At 55.9% G+C, this 18,430-nt stretch overlaps 1 protein-coding gene across 9 annotated transcripts in view; it reads left to right on the top strand.

Moving 5' to 3' along the window:
• CADM1 (cell adhesion molecule 1) overlaps window positions 1-18,430 on the top strand; it is a 140,432-nt gene that overhangs the window by 1,052 nt on the left and 120,950 nt on the right. For 5 of the 9 annotated variants that reach the window (XM_061478137.1, XM_061478135.1, XM_061478136.1 and 2 more), the window contains exon 1: window positions 14,009-14,163. The exons of 1 other annotated variant lie outside the window; for it this stretch is intronic. In XM_061478137.1, coding sequence (XP_061334121.1) covers window positions 14,046-14,163 — 118 coding nt within the window. In that variant the 5' untranslated portion in view covers window positions 14,009-14,045. Of the gene's footprint in view, window positions 1-14,007; window positions 14,164-18,430 lie in introns of those variants that run through there. 3 more of the 9 variants (XM_061478129.1, XM_061478127.1, XM_061478138.1) reach the window with 2 other exon arrangements.

The raw sequence follows: 18,430 nt of genomic DNA, 5'->3' as shown, positions 1-18,430 counted from the left end.
TTCCTCGCCTTCTGCTGCTCCCTTGTAGAGGCTCTGGGTGCTGTCAGGGTGGGTCGGATGCTCGGTACCAAATGTGCAAAGGGCCCCTGTGACCCTGAGAAGGGGAAGGTTGTGAGTTGGTCCTGATGAGGCTGCTGAGGGCATCTCGCCGCCTATTGCCAGCCCGCACCCTGGGAGAGGCTATTCCTGTGCTTCCTTAGGGCTCTGGGAAGGGTCTGGAAAAGGCTTGGCAGGGAGGGCTCGATGCTGGACTCATTCTGTGGACAGCGTCTCCGCACAGCTGTGGCCAAGCAGCTGGCATGAGGATGAGGCAGCGTCTGGTTGGGGGTAGGCTGGAGAAGGAAGATGGTTGTCTCGGCTCTGGCTGCTTTGCATGGCTCTGACAGCGAGTGCTGTTCTCTTCTGTGGTCATAGCAACTTGGAAATGAATTTTGCTTACTTTGAATGTGAAGTGTTTGCGGCTCCCGTGCGAGTTGTCCTCTCCGGCGCCCATCTCAATTACCCTGCTATGATCGCAGTGAGTCTGGTGGCAGGGGAGAGGAGGAGTAAATCCTGCCACTGCTCAGGGCTGGGATTTACAACGGGAGTGCGGGGGCTGACCTGCGAGGAGGGGAGAGGGGACACTCTGCTTAATGCAGCTTGTCCCTGGGGCAGCCTCGCCACCAATACACCTGCCTGCCTATGCCCGCTTACCTGGGGGAAGATCCAGTTTCTCCACAATTCCGGTCTCCCTTATTCAAGCCTCGGGATAGGGACTCTGCAGGATGGAGGAGCGCCTTCTCCATCCTTTCCCTCTGCCATGCTGCAGTGAACAAATGCCATGGGAGGCTGTTCTCCATGGACCGTCAGCAGCTGCCCCCGTGTCCCCGGGAGCAGAAAGTGATGACACCGATCTCCTGCCAGGGTGCAAGCAGGGCACCATTTTTCCTAATTAGTCATGATGTCTTGCCCATCACAGGAATAAATAGCAAGCTTTCCCTGAGGATGTGAGATGAGAAGCACTATTTATCGTTCCTCTCAGAGGCAGCTGACAACATGACAGGTGAAATATCAGGAATAATTAAGAAAAATAAGGGTTTATGTACTTTATTGCACCACCAGCAGGGATGGATTGCCAGCATCCTCCTGTGGGCCCCACCCTGCCATCAGCTGCACATCCCTGTTTTCTGGGCCGTGCTCCTGTGCTTGTGGGGTGCCTCTCACCGGGGTCCTGCCCAATATCGACCAGCCCAGCAGCACCCGGTGCTGCTCGTGTCTCCTGCCTTTAGCAGCTTGAAGGCACCAAAGGTGCCTGCTTGATGCAGGCTTGCAGTTGGAGTCCTGGCTCTAAAATATGAACTTGTTGGGTAGCAAATGTTTATTCAGGAACTACTATTTGAGCTCTTTGTCCACGAGAGACGGAGAGGGAAACCCAGTAACCTGTGTATGACGGGGTTTTAGACTTTGTAAGCTGCTGACCTGATGGAGGTGGATGGAAGCGGAGCCCTCAGGGATGTGTGGAGCTGACCACCTCTGTTCTGCCCTTGGCTGTGTTTGGGAGAGCATCCCCTGGCCGGGAGCTGGAGCTTGCCGTGCTGTGTCCATGGAATCGATGATGGATGTTGTGCTGGGGAGGGGGGGGATGGCTCCGGTGACCTGGTTTTCTGTTGCTGCATTACCCTGGCCCCCGGGGACACCCCAGGTCCGTGCGGGTTACTGCCGGGCTCTGTATTCTTGCTAGGAATTGAGTTAAAGCTGCAGCCCGCCCGCCCGCCCACATTGGGAGCTGTTTGCTTATGAGGCAGGACAGCTGGGAGCTCAGAGCTGTATCTGCTCCAGCAATGTGAAAACCTGATTACAGCGAGTGTCACCGGGCGGCTCGTAACTCTTCCCCGGCAGCCCCGGCCTCGGCTGACAGCACAATAGCTCTCCTGGATGCATCTTGCACCCGAATAAAATGCCCAGTCAAAAGCACTTGAAATCCCTCAGGTTTGCCCTTCGCTAATCGTGCCTCTCGCTGTCGGGAGCAGCCTCCTTCAGCCCGGGCAGCAGCGTTCCCATGCGTGGTCACTAAACCGGCCCTAGGAGAAAGGAAAGGTCTGTGCAGCCCTCATCTCGTCCCCTTTGACCGTGTGCTGTGAGTCGCTGGCACTGCTTTGGGGATGGTGAAAGGGACCCTTTGTTGGGGGCAGGAGGAAGCCAGCAGCAAACAGCTCCCAGACGGGCAGTGCTGCTCCAGGGGCATTTATATTTAGCTCGCTTGCAGCGTTGGCCCTTCAATTTATGCTCATGCTTTTGTCCCTTTAAGCACCAGCACCGAGAAGGAGACCAGCCAGGAGCAGGCAGCTGCTTCTCGGAGGTGAGGATATTTTTAACACAATGCCCGAGGAGAAAGGAATCTGCTTTCTCCATCCTTCAGTCCAACCCAGCGCTGCGAAGGACCTCTGAAATCAAAGCTTCAGTGCGCAGCGCTGGGAGCCAAATCTCGCACAAAAGCTGAGGATGTGCATTGGGAAACAAAGGGAGAGGCTCATCCCGGTGGGTGGCTGCTGTGCCTGGCTCCTGAAGGCGAGGGAGACAGGGACATCAATTTAAAGCAGGCAGGATGGCTGGGATCCCAGCCCAGCGCAAGGAGCGGGTGAGGCTGAGTCACAATGAGAGCCAGGCCCTGCCAAAATTAACACTGGCTTTTGTTCTGTCAAGTATTTATAGAGCGCTGTAGTACCTTGTGCCACAAGTGTTCCCTGAGGCTTTGCAATGGCAAAGAGTATCCAGAGCGGGCTTTGCATCCTCTGCGAGATGGTGCTCTGGAGCCTGACCTCAGCATCTCGCAGCTTCCCCATCCTGCCAAGGAAAGGCTTTATTCTCCCCTCTGCTACCTTGAAAATGTTTGCCTGCTCCATCAGTAGCTGGCTGGTATCAAGTCCAGCAAGCCTGGAGTTTAACTGTGAGGCTCCTCAATTCTCCAAGCAAATAAGCCCACATAAGACCCAGACCTTTGAAGCCAATTGTAATTTAATACAGCTTAAACGGTAAACATCGAACAGTTGCAAGGGAAATATGATCAAAGCCATTGATCTTTTTGTAGTGACACAGTGTCTTTTTGAATCATTTCCAATAATGAGAAAATGCGAGGAAATGGAAACCTGCTTGCAGACATAATGGTCAAATAAATAATTAGCAAGGCGCTTGGTTAAGCTCTGTGTATGGAGAAGCAAGAGGCTGCTGAGGGTCAAGTGAAAATGCTTGACTAAGCATCATTTTTGGGGTAAATTGGGACAGAAAAAAATCACTCTGGGCAGCGTGGAAGATGGATTTGTGCCAGTGGAAGAGCAGGATGCTCTTGTGGAGAACAAACAGCCTTTTCCAGGCAGCATCAATGTAGTACTACATGTTTTCCATGGCACAGCTCAAGTTTCTGGTCTGTGGGTTAATTTTGGAGCACTGATGAGCTGCTCTGTGTCACGTTTAGAGCCTGAAGGAGTGCTGAGGGGCTGCTGCGGGTATTTACACCTCCAGCGTAGGCAGCCTGGGCAGCACTGACGGGTTCAGGATGTCCTGTCCCAAGAAGTGAAGTGGGGCTGCTTGACGCCTGCTCTCTGTCTGGTTGCTGTGTCCCTTCCCCAGGCACCCATCCATCCTTATCCCATGCTCCAGCTCAGGGAGCAATGCTCAGCACGACACAGTGCTGAACTGCTCTGTCTCTCAAATACTTCTCCCTAATGGAAGCATCTCAGGAAGAGAGTATTTGGCCGTTTCCGTTAAGGAACGTGTTTGTAGTTGAATTTAATACGTGCTGTCCGTGATGCCATATCAGAGGATAGTTTTAGAGTGCCGTTAGTGTCGTGCTGACTCCCTCACTTCATTTTGAAAGGGCAAAGCATGCCCGTGAAGAGCTTCGAGAAATAGAAGCAATTTGTTACCGCTTCCCTGCGAGTACACGGAAAGGAGATGCTCTGGCTCATGCTGAGCTCAGCACAGTGCGTCTTGTGCCGTTCTTGCACTTTCCCTGGGGCCCTGTTCCCTCTGGGGGTCCTACACAGGCTGCTGCAGGGCTGGGGACCCCAAGTCCTTGGTGCCTGCTGCTCTGTGAGCATCGATGCCGTGTGCTGCACTGTGGTTGCAGCTCTTCCAAAAGGTAGCTCATGCTGTGTGGCCCAGAGCACTGATCCTGCCCATTAGGCTGCACTGGGAGCAAATAAATGGTTTCTGGTTTACTTTCTGTTAGGTCCAGGAGAGGCACTTTTGTTTCTAGGCTGGAAACTGCAGGTGTAGGGCATTGGATGCCCTTGGGTTTGTGTAACACAGGGTGTGATGCTCTGTAATGTTCCACTTGTGGCAGATGCAGGCATTTAGTGGCACACATGAGAATTACACACTGGAGGGCAAGAAAGTGAGCTTTCTGCTTTCGCCTGTGCACACAATACCTGCCTGGCTGTGGGTGCTGCCAAGGCTTCTGGTCTCTCCCCGGGCTGTGTTTCCCAGCAGGCATGTCCAGCGGGATGCTTGCTCACATTCCCACGCATTCAGGTTTGTCTGGATTTCCACGTGTGGCCCTGCTGGCTTTTTTAGGTGTTGGTATTTGAGTTGGGTCTCGGGGCTGCTGCTTGAAGAGCAAAAAGAGGGTGGCTGAAACATCGGGATGTGGCCGATAACGCTGCCAGTCACATCGGGGCGATGCCGCTGCTCGGGGCAGGAAGCCACCGGTTATTGTTAGTGCCAGGGCCAGGCTCTCAGTGATCTCCTCAAAGCACAGCGCGCTCTTCGCCGGCCCTTCAGGCAGCAATGAAAAGGCTTTCATGTTCCGCGGGGGAGGAGAGCACAATTTGTGGTGACCCGGCTCTGGCTGGTATTTGAAAGGTCACTTTGAGTGCCACGCTACCGGAGCCCATTGATTGCACAAACCCCTCCTCCCCAGCGCTGTGCGGCGGGGGAGAGGGAGCGAAAATAGCTCTGGCAGCATCATTGTTTAAAACCAACAAAGAGGCTCTGAAAGGCTCCCCGCTCGCCGCTGTCAATAGCCACAGCAAGGGCACCGGCTGCGCTGCTCTGCGCCGCGAGAGGAGCCCCGGCTCGGCCGCGCTGCCATAGGCACGGCCTGGAGGTGCTGGGCTGGTGCTGAGGGTGGATGGGGTGCACCGCAGGGTGGGTGGGCAGCTCCTTATCGCGGGCAGGCGGGCACTGGAGCCCTCAGCAGATCCGTGGCTGTGTGTGCTGATGGGCAGCGCTTGTGTGTGCCCCTCTAACCCACATGGAAATAGATGATCTTCGATGTCCCTTCCAACCCAATGCGTTGTGCGCTCTGATTCTATGTCCTGCAAAGGGCCATGAGCCCGGGTCATGCTGTGGGCACTGCCTGCTCTTGCAGCAGAGACCCTATAAACCAGAACAGTCTGCAGGGCCTCACCCTCAGCCACGGCTAAAGCATTACCTTGAAAGCATCCTGGGCTGGCAGAAACGCCAGCCCATTGTCACCTCATTTGTGAGCATTAGTGAATGACCAGGAGCAAGAGCAGCACTCGCCTGCATCCCTGCAGTCATCTGTCACATAACAAGGGAAATATTGGCACGTTGTCATGTTCCAAACACTGCTGATCAATGTCTGGATATATAAAAAGTAACGATAGTAAAAGGCAGCCCTAAGGGAGCCTGGCAGTGGGGAACAGTGGAGGCAGCTCCTGCTCTCCAAGAGGGACCGCATCGTGCCAGTGGTTGTGAGGCAGAGTGCGACCCTGCTCCTGTCCTGAGCTGCTGGAGCACATGGAGTTGCATTCCCCATGAGCACTGTGGCTGGTGTTCAAAGCGGGAGGACAATGCTGCCTCACATGAACTGCTCCTCACCAGAGCTTGTGGCATTTGCACTGGAAAGAAATGGGATGAGTTGAGCAGAGGAGGAATGGATGCTCAACGAGAAGGGAGTTTTAGTGATAGACCTTGATGCAGCATCTCTGTCTGTGAAATGGGGCCAACAGCATCTGGGGGTGGTAAAGGCAGGTCAGAGTCGGAGGCTGCTCTGCTGCTGTTGGTGGGAGCAGTGTGAGTGTGGTGGGTGGGTGGGAGAAGCCCAGCAACTGCTCCCTGCTTTGTCTGTGCATCCACAGTGAGCTGCAGGAGGCAGGGGGAGAGGGGAAAGGGAAGAGTTGTGCTTGTAACCGGGTTAGTGGTGAGGGAAGCAGGGAGCTGTGCTCAGCCCAGCAGAGAGATGGGCAGGCAGCAGCTCCTGGCCTGGGCACCTGGGTTGTGCTGAAAGAGCAGAGCTGACTCTGGTGGAGGTGTCACTGGAAAGTGGTGTTTTCTGATTGACTCAGTAGGCAGGAGAACAAAAGGATCTCGGCTGTTGCCGTGAGTGATGGGAACCCCTTTGCTCCAGGCACCAGCCCAGATGGGTCCCAGACCATGAGGGACTACACAGGGAGGTGCCATTTCATGGGCTGTGTGCAGGAGGCACCAGGCAGCACCACTTAATGGATTTATTCTTGCAGTTCCCCGCAGCTCACCCAAGCTATATAAGCAAGGAGAGCAAGCTGGGGCACAGATTATAAAAGTGATGGATCTATGGAAAAAGGAGACGGTTGAAATTTACTTCAAAGCCTGGCCCAGAAATGACCCTCTTCCTCCTCCTCCTGCTCCTCCTGCTCTGGATTTTTCCCATCTTGTGCAGAAAAATGCAGCTGGTCAGCTTGACAAGTGGAAAGTGTAGCTTTGTCATTAATGCGCAGCACTGAAACAATGATGTATGGCTGGCGATAGATCATGTTGGGTTTCCGGAGAGCAGGGAAGATGAAGGCATGAGACTAATTCATGATGCATGAACACATTGATCTTCCCAGCTCTGAAAATACAATGTAATGAACCCCTGCTAACAGATCATTTTTGTGCCGCTGCACTTCACTAATATCTAATGATTTCACCTTGCTCTGAGATAAAATATAATTGTATGGGAGTTCCAGCTTTGTTCTTTAATACTCGCGTAGACTTAACGAATTATGTTTTCCTCTGGAGCTGTCGGCAAGTTGAGACAAGCTTACAAAAGCCCTGCAATTACTGGGCTAGGATGCACCTTTAAACACGGCGTGTGCGGGTGTGCGTAGTGGTGTCTGCTGGGGATGCGGTGGTTTCATGTGCAGCCTGTGCATGTATGCTCTGAGGATGCTGAGGAGCGGGTGGCCATGCTCGGGGGTTACCGGCTCTCATCCATCCCATGAGGGAACAGCAATACCTGTAGATGCTCTCACTTGCAGCACCCCTGCCGGTGAGCTGAAAGCACAGCGAGCCTTTTGTTATTTCCAATACTGCACAAGCATTTTTATCTGTAGGCAAACGCTATCTCCCTTCCGAGCCCACGCTGATGCTTGCAGCCCTTTCTGACAGTAAACAAGAAGGCTGCTTCTCAGTGGAAAGTAGGGCAGGCGCAAAGGGGAGGACAGGTAACCACTGCCTGCTTACTGGAGCTGCAGCGCTCTGGTTCTGGGGGCCGGTACAACCGGCACACATCCCTGTATCAGCAGCGGGGATGCTTCCAGCCGGGCTGTCAACACCTCCGGCAGCGCGACAGCCCTGGGCTGCCGCGTCTCGCTCCGAGCGACCCAAGCGCAGCAGCGCTTGTCTTGGCATCTTATCTGCAGTCTCCTGTCTGCTGCGTTCGGTGCAGTGACGGGAGCGATCAGGGCGAGCGGGCAGCAAACTCCTGTTTGTTGTGCAGCGTCTGCTGCAGTTGGGGTCCTGGCCCCTGGCTGCGGCTCCCGAGTGCTATCGTAGCGCGAGCAATGAGCAGGAGCCTGCAAATGTGAGCTGAAGGTGAAGATGTTTGGGGATTCTTCAAAGGCAAGCCTCGCTGTTACAAAAGAAGTCAATGGAAATCTAACCGCTCCTGACAGCGAGAGCCGGAGTACTGCTGTTCCTCATTTGAAATTCCCTCTAGGCTAAGTAAGGCTTCTCCTTTCATGTGCGATGTTTGTATCCCTTCTGGGAGACCTTTCCTGTGTACCAGGCTCGGGTACGTGCCGTGTTGACAGATGATTAAGACATGAAGTCTCTTAAATCAGAGGAGCAGCCCAAGTTTTGCATTGTGGGCTCAGGTGTTTACCAACACCGTTTTTATCATCTCAGCCCGACTTTGAGGTTTGGGACTTGCTGCTTCTTGCAGCTCAGGGTGTCCCTAGCAAAGCAGATGCTGAAGGGAGCAACAGACCGGAGCTGTACATGTGAGATGCCGGAGGGAAAATCAGGTCTTTGGTGGTAGCAGTGTATTTATAGTGATGATCTGAGTGGATTTGCTGTAGAAGCAGCCTCACAAGGTTTGCTTTGGGGTGACGAGGAGCAGAAGGTTCCCCCATGCTCCCTGTCCCCACCAAGGAGACCCTGGGGAACCTGCTGCGCCTTTTGGATGTCTGTGGTGCCCGAGGTTGGTCGGCGTCGCTGTGTCGGGTCCATGCAGGGTTTGGGGAATGCAGGTGGGGCAGGCAACACCCACCAGGCAGCTTGTGGTGGGGAGAGACTGCTTTCGATGGGATCAAAAAGGCTTTTTTCTTCCCAGCGTCTCCTGTAGGGTAACAAGCAAGCCAAGCCCCCAGCACTGGCTGCAGTGCCTGTCTGGAGCAGCACGGGAGCTTCCCTACAAGCAGGGCTGCAGTTCCCTGGCGTGTGTTTTGGTGGCTTGTGTGTCCCCCCCTCGCCGTGGTCTCCATGTCTGGACTCCTGCAGGCACTTTTCTCCTATAAGAATATTAAACACATTTAAAACACACTTAAATGCTAATGCGAAGCCTGAAAAGAGGATGTCAAGCGTGAGAGGCGCTCAGAAGACAGGATGTCTCTGTAGAAGGGTTTGACCCCGGTAATCTAATTTGCTTTACGTTTCAAATGATACTTCATTCGCTTATTATAAGGCTCTGTGTCATTGGCTCATAAAGAGTACAATTTCTTGTCTTCCAATTGTAATAAATCCAACTCAAGCACCCTCTTGATTTGAAATTTGTCACAACAACACGCAGAGGGCACAGTTCCCGAGTTTTATGGCACGGGTGCATTAGAGACTCATCTGCAGGAAAGATGATGCAAGACTATGAAATGATTTGTCCCTCTCCTCTCTCAATTAGATCTATGCTTCCAAAAAAATAAGTACCCCCCCATCCTAAATTATAGCGTATTCCTCATTATCCAGCAGTAAAAAGGTTAGACTGGCAGGGGAGCCAGGCTGGCGAGGTTTGTCTTGCTTTCTCCTCACGCTAGGGAATGATCTGGTTTCTTTAAAACCATCTGAAAATATTTCAGCAGACATGGGAGCTTAACCTTTGTGCTTGGAATTATTGGAGATGATGGAGAACCCATCGCTGTTTTGTGCATGCATGTGACGGGCACTAATGCACCCGCGTTGCCGAGCGATGTGTGTGGTGCCAGCGGGGCTGGGTCTCAATGGGCAGGCAGGCTCGAGGTGGTCAGTGCGAGGGAGGTCTGGGGTTGCATTGCAGCGGTGCAGAGGGGTTCTTGGCCTATGTTTGCCCTGGCAGGGGTCTGCTGGTGGCATGGCAATGCTTTTTTTGGACCCTGTTGAATAAATACACACAGAGGCTTTGCTCAGAGAGGACTTTTTCACTTTTAGCTCTTGTTGTTCCTTGGGGGGGGTTGGGTTGGGGTTTTTTTTGGCTGTTTTTTTTAAACAAAGGTTTGAGGCGAGCAAAACCTCCCGTCTGCACGGCTCTTTATTAAAAGATGAAAAGCTGGAGTTCACAGGAGTTAGCATTAAGTCACAGTGCGCAGCAATCGAAGGTATTCACTGGCTGGGGACTCTCTCTGTTTATTTCAAACACCCTTTATCATTTGGTTGAAAGAGCGGTGTTCTCTGTAAAGCTCTGCCAATTGAAAACAGGATCAGATAATGAAGACTGATGCTGCACTGATGACAGCCCCTCCGATCCTCAATAGGGTTTCTCCAAAATCAAAAGACTTTTTTGTCTTATTGTCACACTTGTGGCTTCAAAATAATTAAATTTAATCTTTTAGCTTCAGAAACAAAAATGGAAATCTAAAGCCAGCTCCCCCCACTCCGTGTGCAGGGGAGACAAAGCAAATGCAAATACGCAGTGGGTGTTGGGAAAAACTTTGTACATTATAAAGGAAAACACTGTCCTTGTGGTGGGTGCCAGCACCCACACCTTACAGTGACCACATTACTGCGCCCGGTGAGTATGGCTGTGCCGTGGCGTGCCCGCGGTGCTCGTCCCATGGGAATTACAGTCATGTATGCGTTGCGTTCGTCTATTGTTTTAGCACTGCTGTTTTCCAGAATCACTTTGAAACATGCCATCTCTTCCAGACCAATCCAAAGCCTGATGCTTCTGGGTCCCTGTGTGCGTGGCGAGGGCCAGACAATCGGACACAGCCCAAAACCTATGCTGAGCATGGGGCTCCAGTGTCCCAGCTCCAGTGCAGGAGGATGTGGGCTCTGAGCAGGCAGAGATGCTAGCACTGATGGGCTGGATGACACAACATCCCCTCCTCCCTTGGTGACAGTGAGCTGTGTTTGATGCTTCAGCATCCGTTTTATGCCTTTTAAAATGCTGAACAAATTTGTTGTTCATCACAGTGGGAGGCAGAGGAATGGAATCTATCGGGAGCTATTTGTACTGTAACTAAAGCCCCAAATTTATGGGGGGGGGGGAGCGTAGCGAGAGGCGACTTTGTCACAGTACGTGGAGGAAGGGAAATTGGGCTTTGAGGTTCTGCCTGCTCTTTGAAGCAGCCATGCCGGGTTCCCAGGCTGGGGACAGGTACAAGGAGCTGCTCCAAGGCTCCATTGAGCAGCGCGGCCCACCAGGGAAGTGCTGGATGCCTGTCAGGCGAGCCGTTAAATCCTGAGTGCTGTAACTTGATTATTCCTTCTCTGGGTTCCTTTTGCAAACTCCTGCATTCTCCGAGTTACACAGGATTTAGCCCCACGCTGCCTTTCATGTGAATTGTGTGGCTAAACTTGCGTGCAGCTCTTTGGATATCTCAGAGCCGGCTCTTTCCCCAAGATCGACAACTGTTTCATTCCTCTTGACAGAATACGTAGCAGGAACAAACACTGCCATTCCTGGAGGAATCTTTTTGGTCGCAGTCTCTATAGCACCTTTAATCTGAGGCTCAAAGAGCTGCTGAAGAATGGCGAGTCCCATGGTACCTGCAGAAGGGAGATGCTGCTGTGCGGGTTCTTTTTCCCTCCTTGGTTGATGTAGGAAGGAATGGCAAAGGCAGGGGACTTGGTGGAAGGCCACAGTGGCCACTGAGTACTGTTGGTTCCCTTTCATGAGATTAAGACAAGGTAATTGATCATTGGCTTTGTAAACCTATCTAAAACAGACTCCTGCTGCAGCTTCTGCAGAGGATCTAATTGATGTCAGTTGCTTAAAATCAGGCACCAGCTGGGTGATGCTGTGTCCTCTGATGCCATTCCCAGGGTGGTGGCAGCAGGACTGATGCCAGTTTGTGCTGGGACTGGTTCAGTCTCTGGCTGGGAGCATTATCAGCAGCCACAGCTCATCCACACACCTATGGCTTCTGTTGCCAAACATCATTGCAGGCACATCGAAACGTGCGGTCCAGGAAGGAGGAGCTCCAGGTGCATTTAAATCTGTCTGAGAGGGGCTCAGCTCTGCCTCTGGCAGTGCCACACTTTGGAGTTCTCATAGCTAAGTTCATTTTTTAAGTTCATCTTTGCTGCTGATTTGAATGCTGAATTAACAATTGATTATCGGCTCTAAAATGCAAACCCACCATCTGGTCTCTGAGATGCGCTCACTGGCGGCTGGGGAAGCTGGAATGGCACATGTGAAGGATCTTTGCAAGTGGCACAGGGAGCTCAGGGAGAAGCTCCTGCTCTCACAGCCTCTGCAAAGTGGGTGAGGAACATGGTCTGTCCCATGGGCACCCCTGAACACGCTGCCTTCATGCTGTTACATGGAGCTGTGTCACCGCATCCCACCACGCCAGTGGTACTGAGGCTGGAGCATGGTCCTGGGTACTGCTCCATCACTGGCTCCTTGCCCCAGGTAGTGATGGTTGGGTTTTCCGAGGACTGTGGCTTGCTGGAGCAGCTTCCCAGCATCCCGCACCCCTGTCAGCATCCCTTGGGAGATGTCTTGGAGTGAGCCACAGCAACGGGTGGCTGTTTGTCAGTGGGATGTGCCACCTCACCCCAAGCTGCCTACTACGTTCATGGTCAGGTCACAACCCTTCTGTGGCCCCCCGTTCCCACCAGCGCTCCCGTGCCAGCTGCTGTCCTGGGACACGGCCACTTGCTGTACCACAGCTTCCACTCAGCACCCACTTCCACTTAGCAACCGCTGAACACTCTGTGACAAATAATCCAGGGCTAAGCTTTCAGGACAGAGGAAATCGTTTTCCTCTTGGTATTAAAGTCGATGCATAATGGAAAGCAGGAAGACGTTTCCAGCAGGAACACGGCCAGCTTCAGTGCATCTCGAGTCCCTTTCTGTCTGCTGAACGAGACGGGGGAGGTTAGAGAAGTCATTTCCTAGAGTTCAGGATTTGCAATTTACATTCTCTAATCTCCCGGCCATTTAGCAGCAGATAATTTGTCATGGTTTGTTTTAGCTGTTGTGATATTGATATTTATTATGCAAATTGTATTTCCTACTACTTATTGTTCTGCGCCCTATGAATACTTAAATTATTATAAACCTTTTTAGTTAATGCAGGTTGCCTGTCGGCTGATGGCTGAGCCGCAGTGGGCTGTGTTGTGCGGTGCTGCGCAGAAGGGGTTGACCCAGGGAATCGGGGGAGAAGCAGGATAGTGGGTGCCTGATGCTGCGAAGGAAAACAGAGCTTCTCAGCCAGCCCGTGTTGGGCTCAGGTCCTGCTGGAGAGAGGGCTTTGGTGTCCCAGGCCAAGGGAAGTGCTTTATCCCATACTGGGGGATGCATCTGGCTCAGTTATGGGGTTGTGGTTGATTATGGTGACCTGAAACTCTGCTCTCATGGCACTCATTGAGTGGGATGGAGAGTTGCTGGGCATGGCTATGGAGCAGGAAGGCTTTCCAGCACGCGAGAGGCTCTGTGTTGCAGTGGTGAGGGTCACTGGTGAGTGGGGATGCTCCGAGCCGAGCCCCAGAGCTGCGTTTGGCATTTTCTCAGGCTCTGGTGCCATGAAACCAGCGTGGTTTCATGCTCCGGTGTGTGAAAGCTCTTCCCAACCCCACGCTGTGACTCAGTGCTCGCCCCCGGTGGTTCCTGCCTTTGGGTGACAAAGTCAAGCTGACATCTCGCTGCCTCCGAGCCTAATGAGCAGCGGTGGCAACGGTGGCATCCTCTGCTTTCCCCCACTCATGCTGCTGGTGGAGGCCTTAGTATTCTGGGTGTCGTAGGTTGTGGGAGGACCTGGTCCCTCCCGGCATGGCGGACGGGCACGGAGCGGGTGCTCCGGTCTGCACTGATCAGTGCATGGTCGGTACGTTGGTGGTTTGCTGCCCATCCCCTCGGTTTCAGGATGAAAACCCCGCAGAAAGCCGCAGTTTCACGCGGCCGCTGCTCAGCCCCCGCCGCCGCTGCCGGTGCCCTCCGCCGGGGGGTGTCCGGGCTCCCCCGGAGCCGGGGAAGGCTCAACACCGCCTCCAGCGGCCCGGGATGCTCGGGGGGGGAGCCAAGGACAGCGGCGGGACCGGGACGAGATTGCGGGGTGTGTGTAGGGAGGAGGGCTCCGGGCGGGTGCTCGCGCAGCCCCGCCGCCTCTGTCCCTGTCGGCGGGAGTCGCGATAGGTGGCGGAGCGCAGGGACCGTGGGGGTTTGTTCAGGTGCGGGTTCCATTGTTTGTGGCGCCGTTCGCGGGGCACCGGCTCCCTCCCGCTCCGGGGCTCCCAGCGCCTCCCGCATCCCGGCGCGCCCCGCTCCCAGCGCCGCACTTTGCCCCCGGCCCCTGGCGCGCAGGGCGGGAGGGGGGGGGGGGGGGCGGTGGGTGCAGGGGGGGCGTGGCCCGCCGCGGTCCCGCCCCGCGCTGACGCGCACGCATCTCATTACGGTGTCGCGCGGTCGGCGGTGCCGGCGCGCGGGCAGAGCGGAGCCGGTGCCGGACATGGCGGGTCGCGCCCAGCGCAGCGCCGCGGGCCCCGCGCCCGGCCTCCCCCTCCTGCTGCCGCCGCCGCCGCTGTTGCTGCTGCTCCTCGCCGCCGCCGCCGCCCTCATCCGCACAGGTACGGCCCGGCCCGGGGGGCACCGCGGGGCCTGCGGGGAGGGAGCGGGGCGGGCGCGGGGCGCGCTCAGGAACCGCTCGGTCCGCGCTGGCCGCGCCGCTGCCTCCGGGCCGAGCCCCGGCGCGGGCCCCGGGGTCGGCGGCCGCTCACCCGCGCGTGTCGGGGCGGCGCGGGCGGACGGTTGCCATGGAAGCGGCTTCTCCCGCCGCCCCTCGGCTCGTCGGGCGGCCTCGCAATTAAGCGCTAATTACGGTGCGCGTCCCCTCGGTGCGCGGGGTGGGGGGGGGTGGGGGGTCGGGAGCGGCCGCGCCGCGCGGCGCGGAACCTGTTGGAATCTGAGCGCAACTCGCGGGGCGCTTCCCCGTCCCTCCCGCCTTCCTTCCCTCGCCCGGCAGCGCCGGCGCCGCCCTCCCCGGAGCCCCGGCGGCGACCGCCCCGCTCGGAGGGTTCGGGCGAAGCGGGCGTGAAGCGAACGCCGCGAACGGCGCTCCCCGGGTCGGGCTCCCCCAGCCCGTGAGGTCCTGGGGAGCGCGCCCCGGACCCTCCGCGGCCGCCGAGTGCCCCCGCTCCCGGCCGGTGGCGCTGAGCCGCAGGAGGGACCTGGGCTCGTGGCCGAGGCTCCGGTGGCAGCGTCCCCCCCTTCGCGGCACTTTACATGGGCAGCGTGTCCCTGGGGAGGCACAAGGCTCCCTTCAGTGCCTCCCGCGGCCGGAGCACCGGGCATCGTTTGCCCGGGACGCAGGGGAAGGAACAAGAGGGCCATTGAGTGGGCTGCAGCAGTTCGCTAATGGGAGAAGGGGGGATAAAGGAGCAGGCAGCTTGGCCGAACAAAGAGCTTTATTCACAGCCGTGTCGTACGCGCTCTCCCGGGCTTCCCCGCTGGCCTGTCTGGTGGGATTGGGGCGGGGGAGGTGGGATAAAGCCGGTGTCGTTCTTATCCCGTTCCCTCTCTGCGGGAGATCCGCATCCTCCAGCCGGGGCTTCTGCCCAAGACTGGCTCCGATGATGGAAGCGACTCCTTCCGTGGTCTCGGAAGTGCTGAAGGGTGGCTCTGTTCTCTGAATCCGGCCGTTCCGCAGCCCGGAGCTCCCGTGCAGGGCAACCAGGAGCGATGGATGGATGGATGGATGGACACCAGCCATCGGGATCAGCTCCTTCCACCGCGCGGGGAAGCGCTCGAATCGCTTCGGTGCAGCTCGCTGGCACCTAGCGGCAGACGCCCAGATGTTTACGTAGTTGCTGTGTTCTCCTCCTAGTTTTCCAGGGAGATATTTGGTGGCAAGGTGCTTTCTGGGGAAGTTGCCTTTGCTTTAGCTCGATGTGTCTTCAGTTTCCCACGGGCTCGACCTGGAGACCTGCTGCTGCGAGATGCCCCAATAAAAACAAAAGCCCTGTTGCAAGACAGCCACCTCCGTGCTTTGTTTTGCTGCCTGACCCTATTAATGCCTCGCCTCCCATTCCGAATCCTTTCCTAAGAGCAGTTTTAACTCCGGGCTGGTGCCTGCAACGGCCACCTAGCTAACGGCACGGCAGCACGGCACGGAGCAGCGCGGCAGCTTGAGAGGAACAAAAGCAGGGCTGGACACCACTGCAGATGGCTGCGCCCGACTGTGCCCGGGCTTTTTCAGTGGTGAATTGGGATCGTGATGCTCCCAGGGGAAGATGCCTCTCCTGTGCTCGTGGTGCTCCGCTGTGGATCACAGGATAAAATCCTGGAGCTCCTGCTTTACCGCCGTGCAGACAGAGCTGCCTTTGCGCCGAGGAGCTCGACGTCGTGTTGTTGTTTTTAATCCCCCCGTTTCAAAGCTGTGATTTGTGAGCTCTGGTGGGCTCGGAAGACAAAATGAGCGCTGTGGCAGTCACGCCTGGCGCTGATTGCAGCGCTGTCACTGCGTCTCCTGTATGGGCTCTACCTGAGGCACAACAGTGCTAATGCCGGATCACCACCGCGAGGTCCGGAGCGGGTCATGGTGGCTTTGCCACCCGTGTTCGCTGCCAATGGCAACAGGCAGCGCTTGGACTCAGCTTAAGCTAAGCCGGTAACTCAGCGTGGATCTCTGCCTTTTCATGGCGCTTTTCTATCTGGTCTCCGTGCTTTACAGTTAATTAAACTTCACAACGCTTCTGCAAAGGAGGGAGAGGGCTGAGGAGCGATTTCAGCTACTACGGAGAGGCGGGTGGAACGCAGCATCCTCCTGATGGTGCGGAGCAGCAGCGCAGGCACTCCAGAAACAACAACTTCTCAGCCAAGGCCACGGGAGGCGTTGGGAGGCGGCACCGGCACCGTGCTGCAGCCCAGCCATGGCACAGGCTCTGCATCCACCGACATCACCCCAGCCCTGTGCCCGGACTAGGACCCCCTTGGAGGCAGGGAGGGCTCCTGCTGCAGCTGTGTCCTGCCAGGCTCCTTTGAAACACAGAGCAGTTTCCTTTGTGTGCCCGGTTCCTGGCGTGCCGAGCTCCGGTGTTGACACACACGGCTGCGTTCTGCCTGCACCGCAGCGCCGAAGGAGCGCAGCGAGGCAGGGGCTGGTGAATACAGGGATCCATCTGGGTTGCAGCTTGGACTCATTTGTCTTGCATGTAGGTAGTTGAGCTCAGGTTTATGAGCGTGACAATCTGGCTGGGAAACCACTGCCAAGGAGGCTCCCGGGGACGGGATGACTGGGAGACAGCTCTGCACGGAGCCGGGGTGGTTGCCAGCCCTTTTGGCTCGGTGGCCGCCCTCGATGCTTGCTGACTGTGGGCTGTTCCTCTGCTGTGTGTCTGGCAGAGGGGGCTCTGTGCGGGGGGCCAGGAAGAGCTGAGCTCCTCAGGGACCCCGGGTTTATCAGCGGCTGCTTGCTGTTCTCTTTGTTTGCCTTTCCCAGTGTGTAAATACAGGCGGGTTCGTAACCAAACAGCTCTGGCTCCGTCACCCCGGTGGCTTGGCATGCTGTCCTCCGGCCAGGCTGGGACTAAAGGTGGGTGCCTTCAGTTGGCCGTGGTCTCTGCCCTATTGCTAGACTGAAAATGGGTCAGGTCTTTAACCCTGCATCTCCCCGAGGCCATCGGAATGAAACATTTCGTTCAGCCTGGATGTGCCCTCTGTTTAAATGGACCATTAAATGCTCCCAAGGATGCGTTTGCTAAAAAAAAAACCTTTCTCATACTGCACATAAGCAGATTTTTCTGGATGCTTCTGTGTAATGCCTGTTTTCCCAGGGATTATTGTCACACTTCTCAAAGGGGTTTTGCCAACCTGTTCCTCTTGTGGTTTCCGGCAGCACCTGGCAGTACTTCTGTCTGGAATGCAGGGGCTCCCTTCTGTATCCAAAGTTAAGCAGCGTTCTGTGGTGCAGGGAGATGGGATTTTAGCAGGCTCCAGGGGCTGTGAGCATGGCGCGGGCGGGAAGCCTGCAGCATTCACTGGAGCTGGAATTTGGCCAGTAAGTAAATACTTATGCAGTGGTTGAAGAGCACAGGCAAAGCTGGACACGCAGCCGGTATCTCTGCTGAGAAACTGGATGCTACGTGGTAAAAACCAGCCCAACACAAACTGAGAGTCGTGTCTGCTTCTGTGGGGAGCATCGTGTGCTGTTCCCTGTGGTGCAAACCCACCAGCGCTAAATAAAGAGGCTCTGCTTGGAGACGGGCGATGGGGGAGAGACCCGAGGTGGGATGGTGTAATTACTGGTGGTGTGTTCGTGTTTAGGCTGCTCAGATCAGCTGCTTTGCTGGGCTGTAATTGCGTGCTGAGCTCGCAGCTGCTGCTGTGGTGAATGGGGAGCCCCACCACAGAACACTTTGAAGGTTGGCCAGCGTGGGGTGGGATGCTGCGGCGTGCCCGGCGTCGAGGGAGCGTGCTGCTGGGATAGGGGATGTTTGCCCCTGTGGCTGGTCTTTGTGAAGGGGAATGCCACGAGGCTTCAGTCAAAGCTCTGGTACTTGAACCCAAGCCGTTGACTGGGGCACGTGGTGGTGCATGGTGGCCGTGCCGAGACGAGCTGGCGTTTGTGGCCAAGCCACTGGCTGCATTTAGATACTGCAGCTTCTAATCTGCAAGGGCAGGAGGAGCCCCAGCTGGAGGGGTGTGGGTCAGGCAAGCTCCTGCAAGGACCCTGGTTTCTCTCGGCTTTTTTCCCTATAATAACAGTTCTCCTCCTCCCTGGTGTATTTGCTGCCTGTTGAACTTGTCGGTTTTGCTGCCCTGTGGCACATCAGGTTCTTGCCTTAAGTCTTGTGGCACTGGATTAGGTGCTTAGGGAGCCCCCCCACCTCGCTGCAT

Source organism: Pezoporus flaviventris, unplaced genomic scaffold (genome assembly GCF_033815535.1).
Source record: "Pezoporus flaviventris isolate CSIRO_AGI_PZ_B2104156 unplaced genomic scaffold, CSIRO_AGI_Pfla_v1 ptg000113l, whole genome shotgun sequence".
Classification (NCBI taxonomy): Eukaryota; Metazoa; Chordata; class Aves; order Psittaciformes; family Psittacidae; genus Pezoporus; species Pezoporus flaviventris.
The sequence above is the reverse complement of the archived record's forward strand: the minus strand, read 5'-3'. Positions and strand labels throughout refer to the sequence as shown.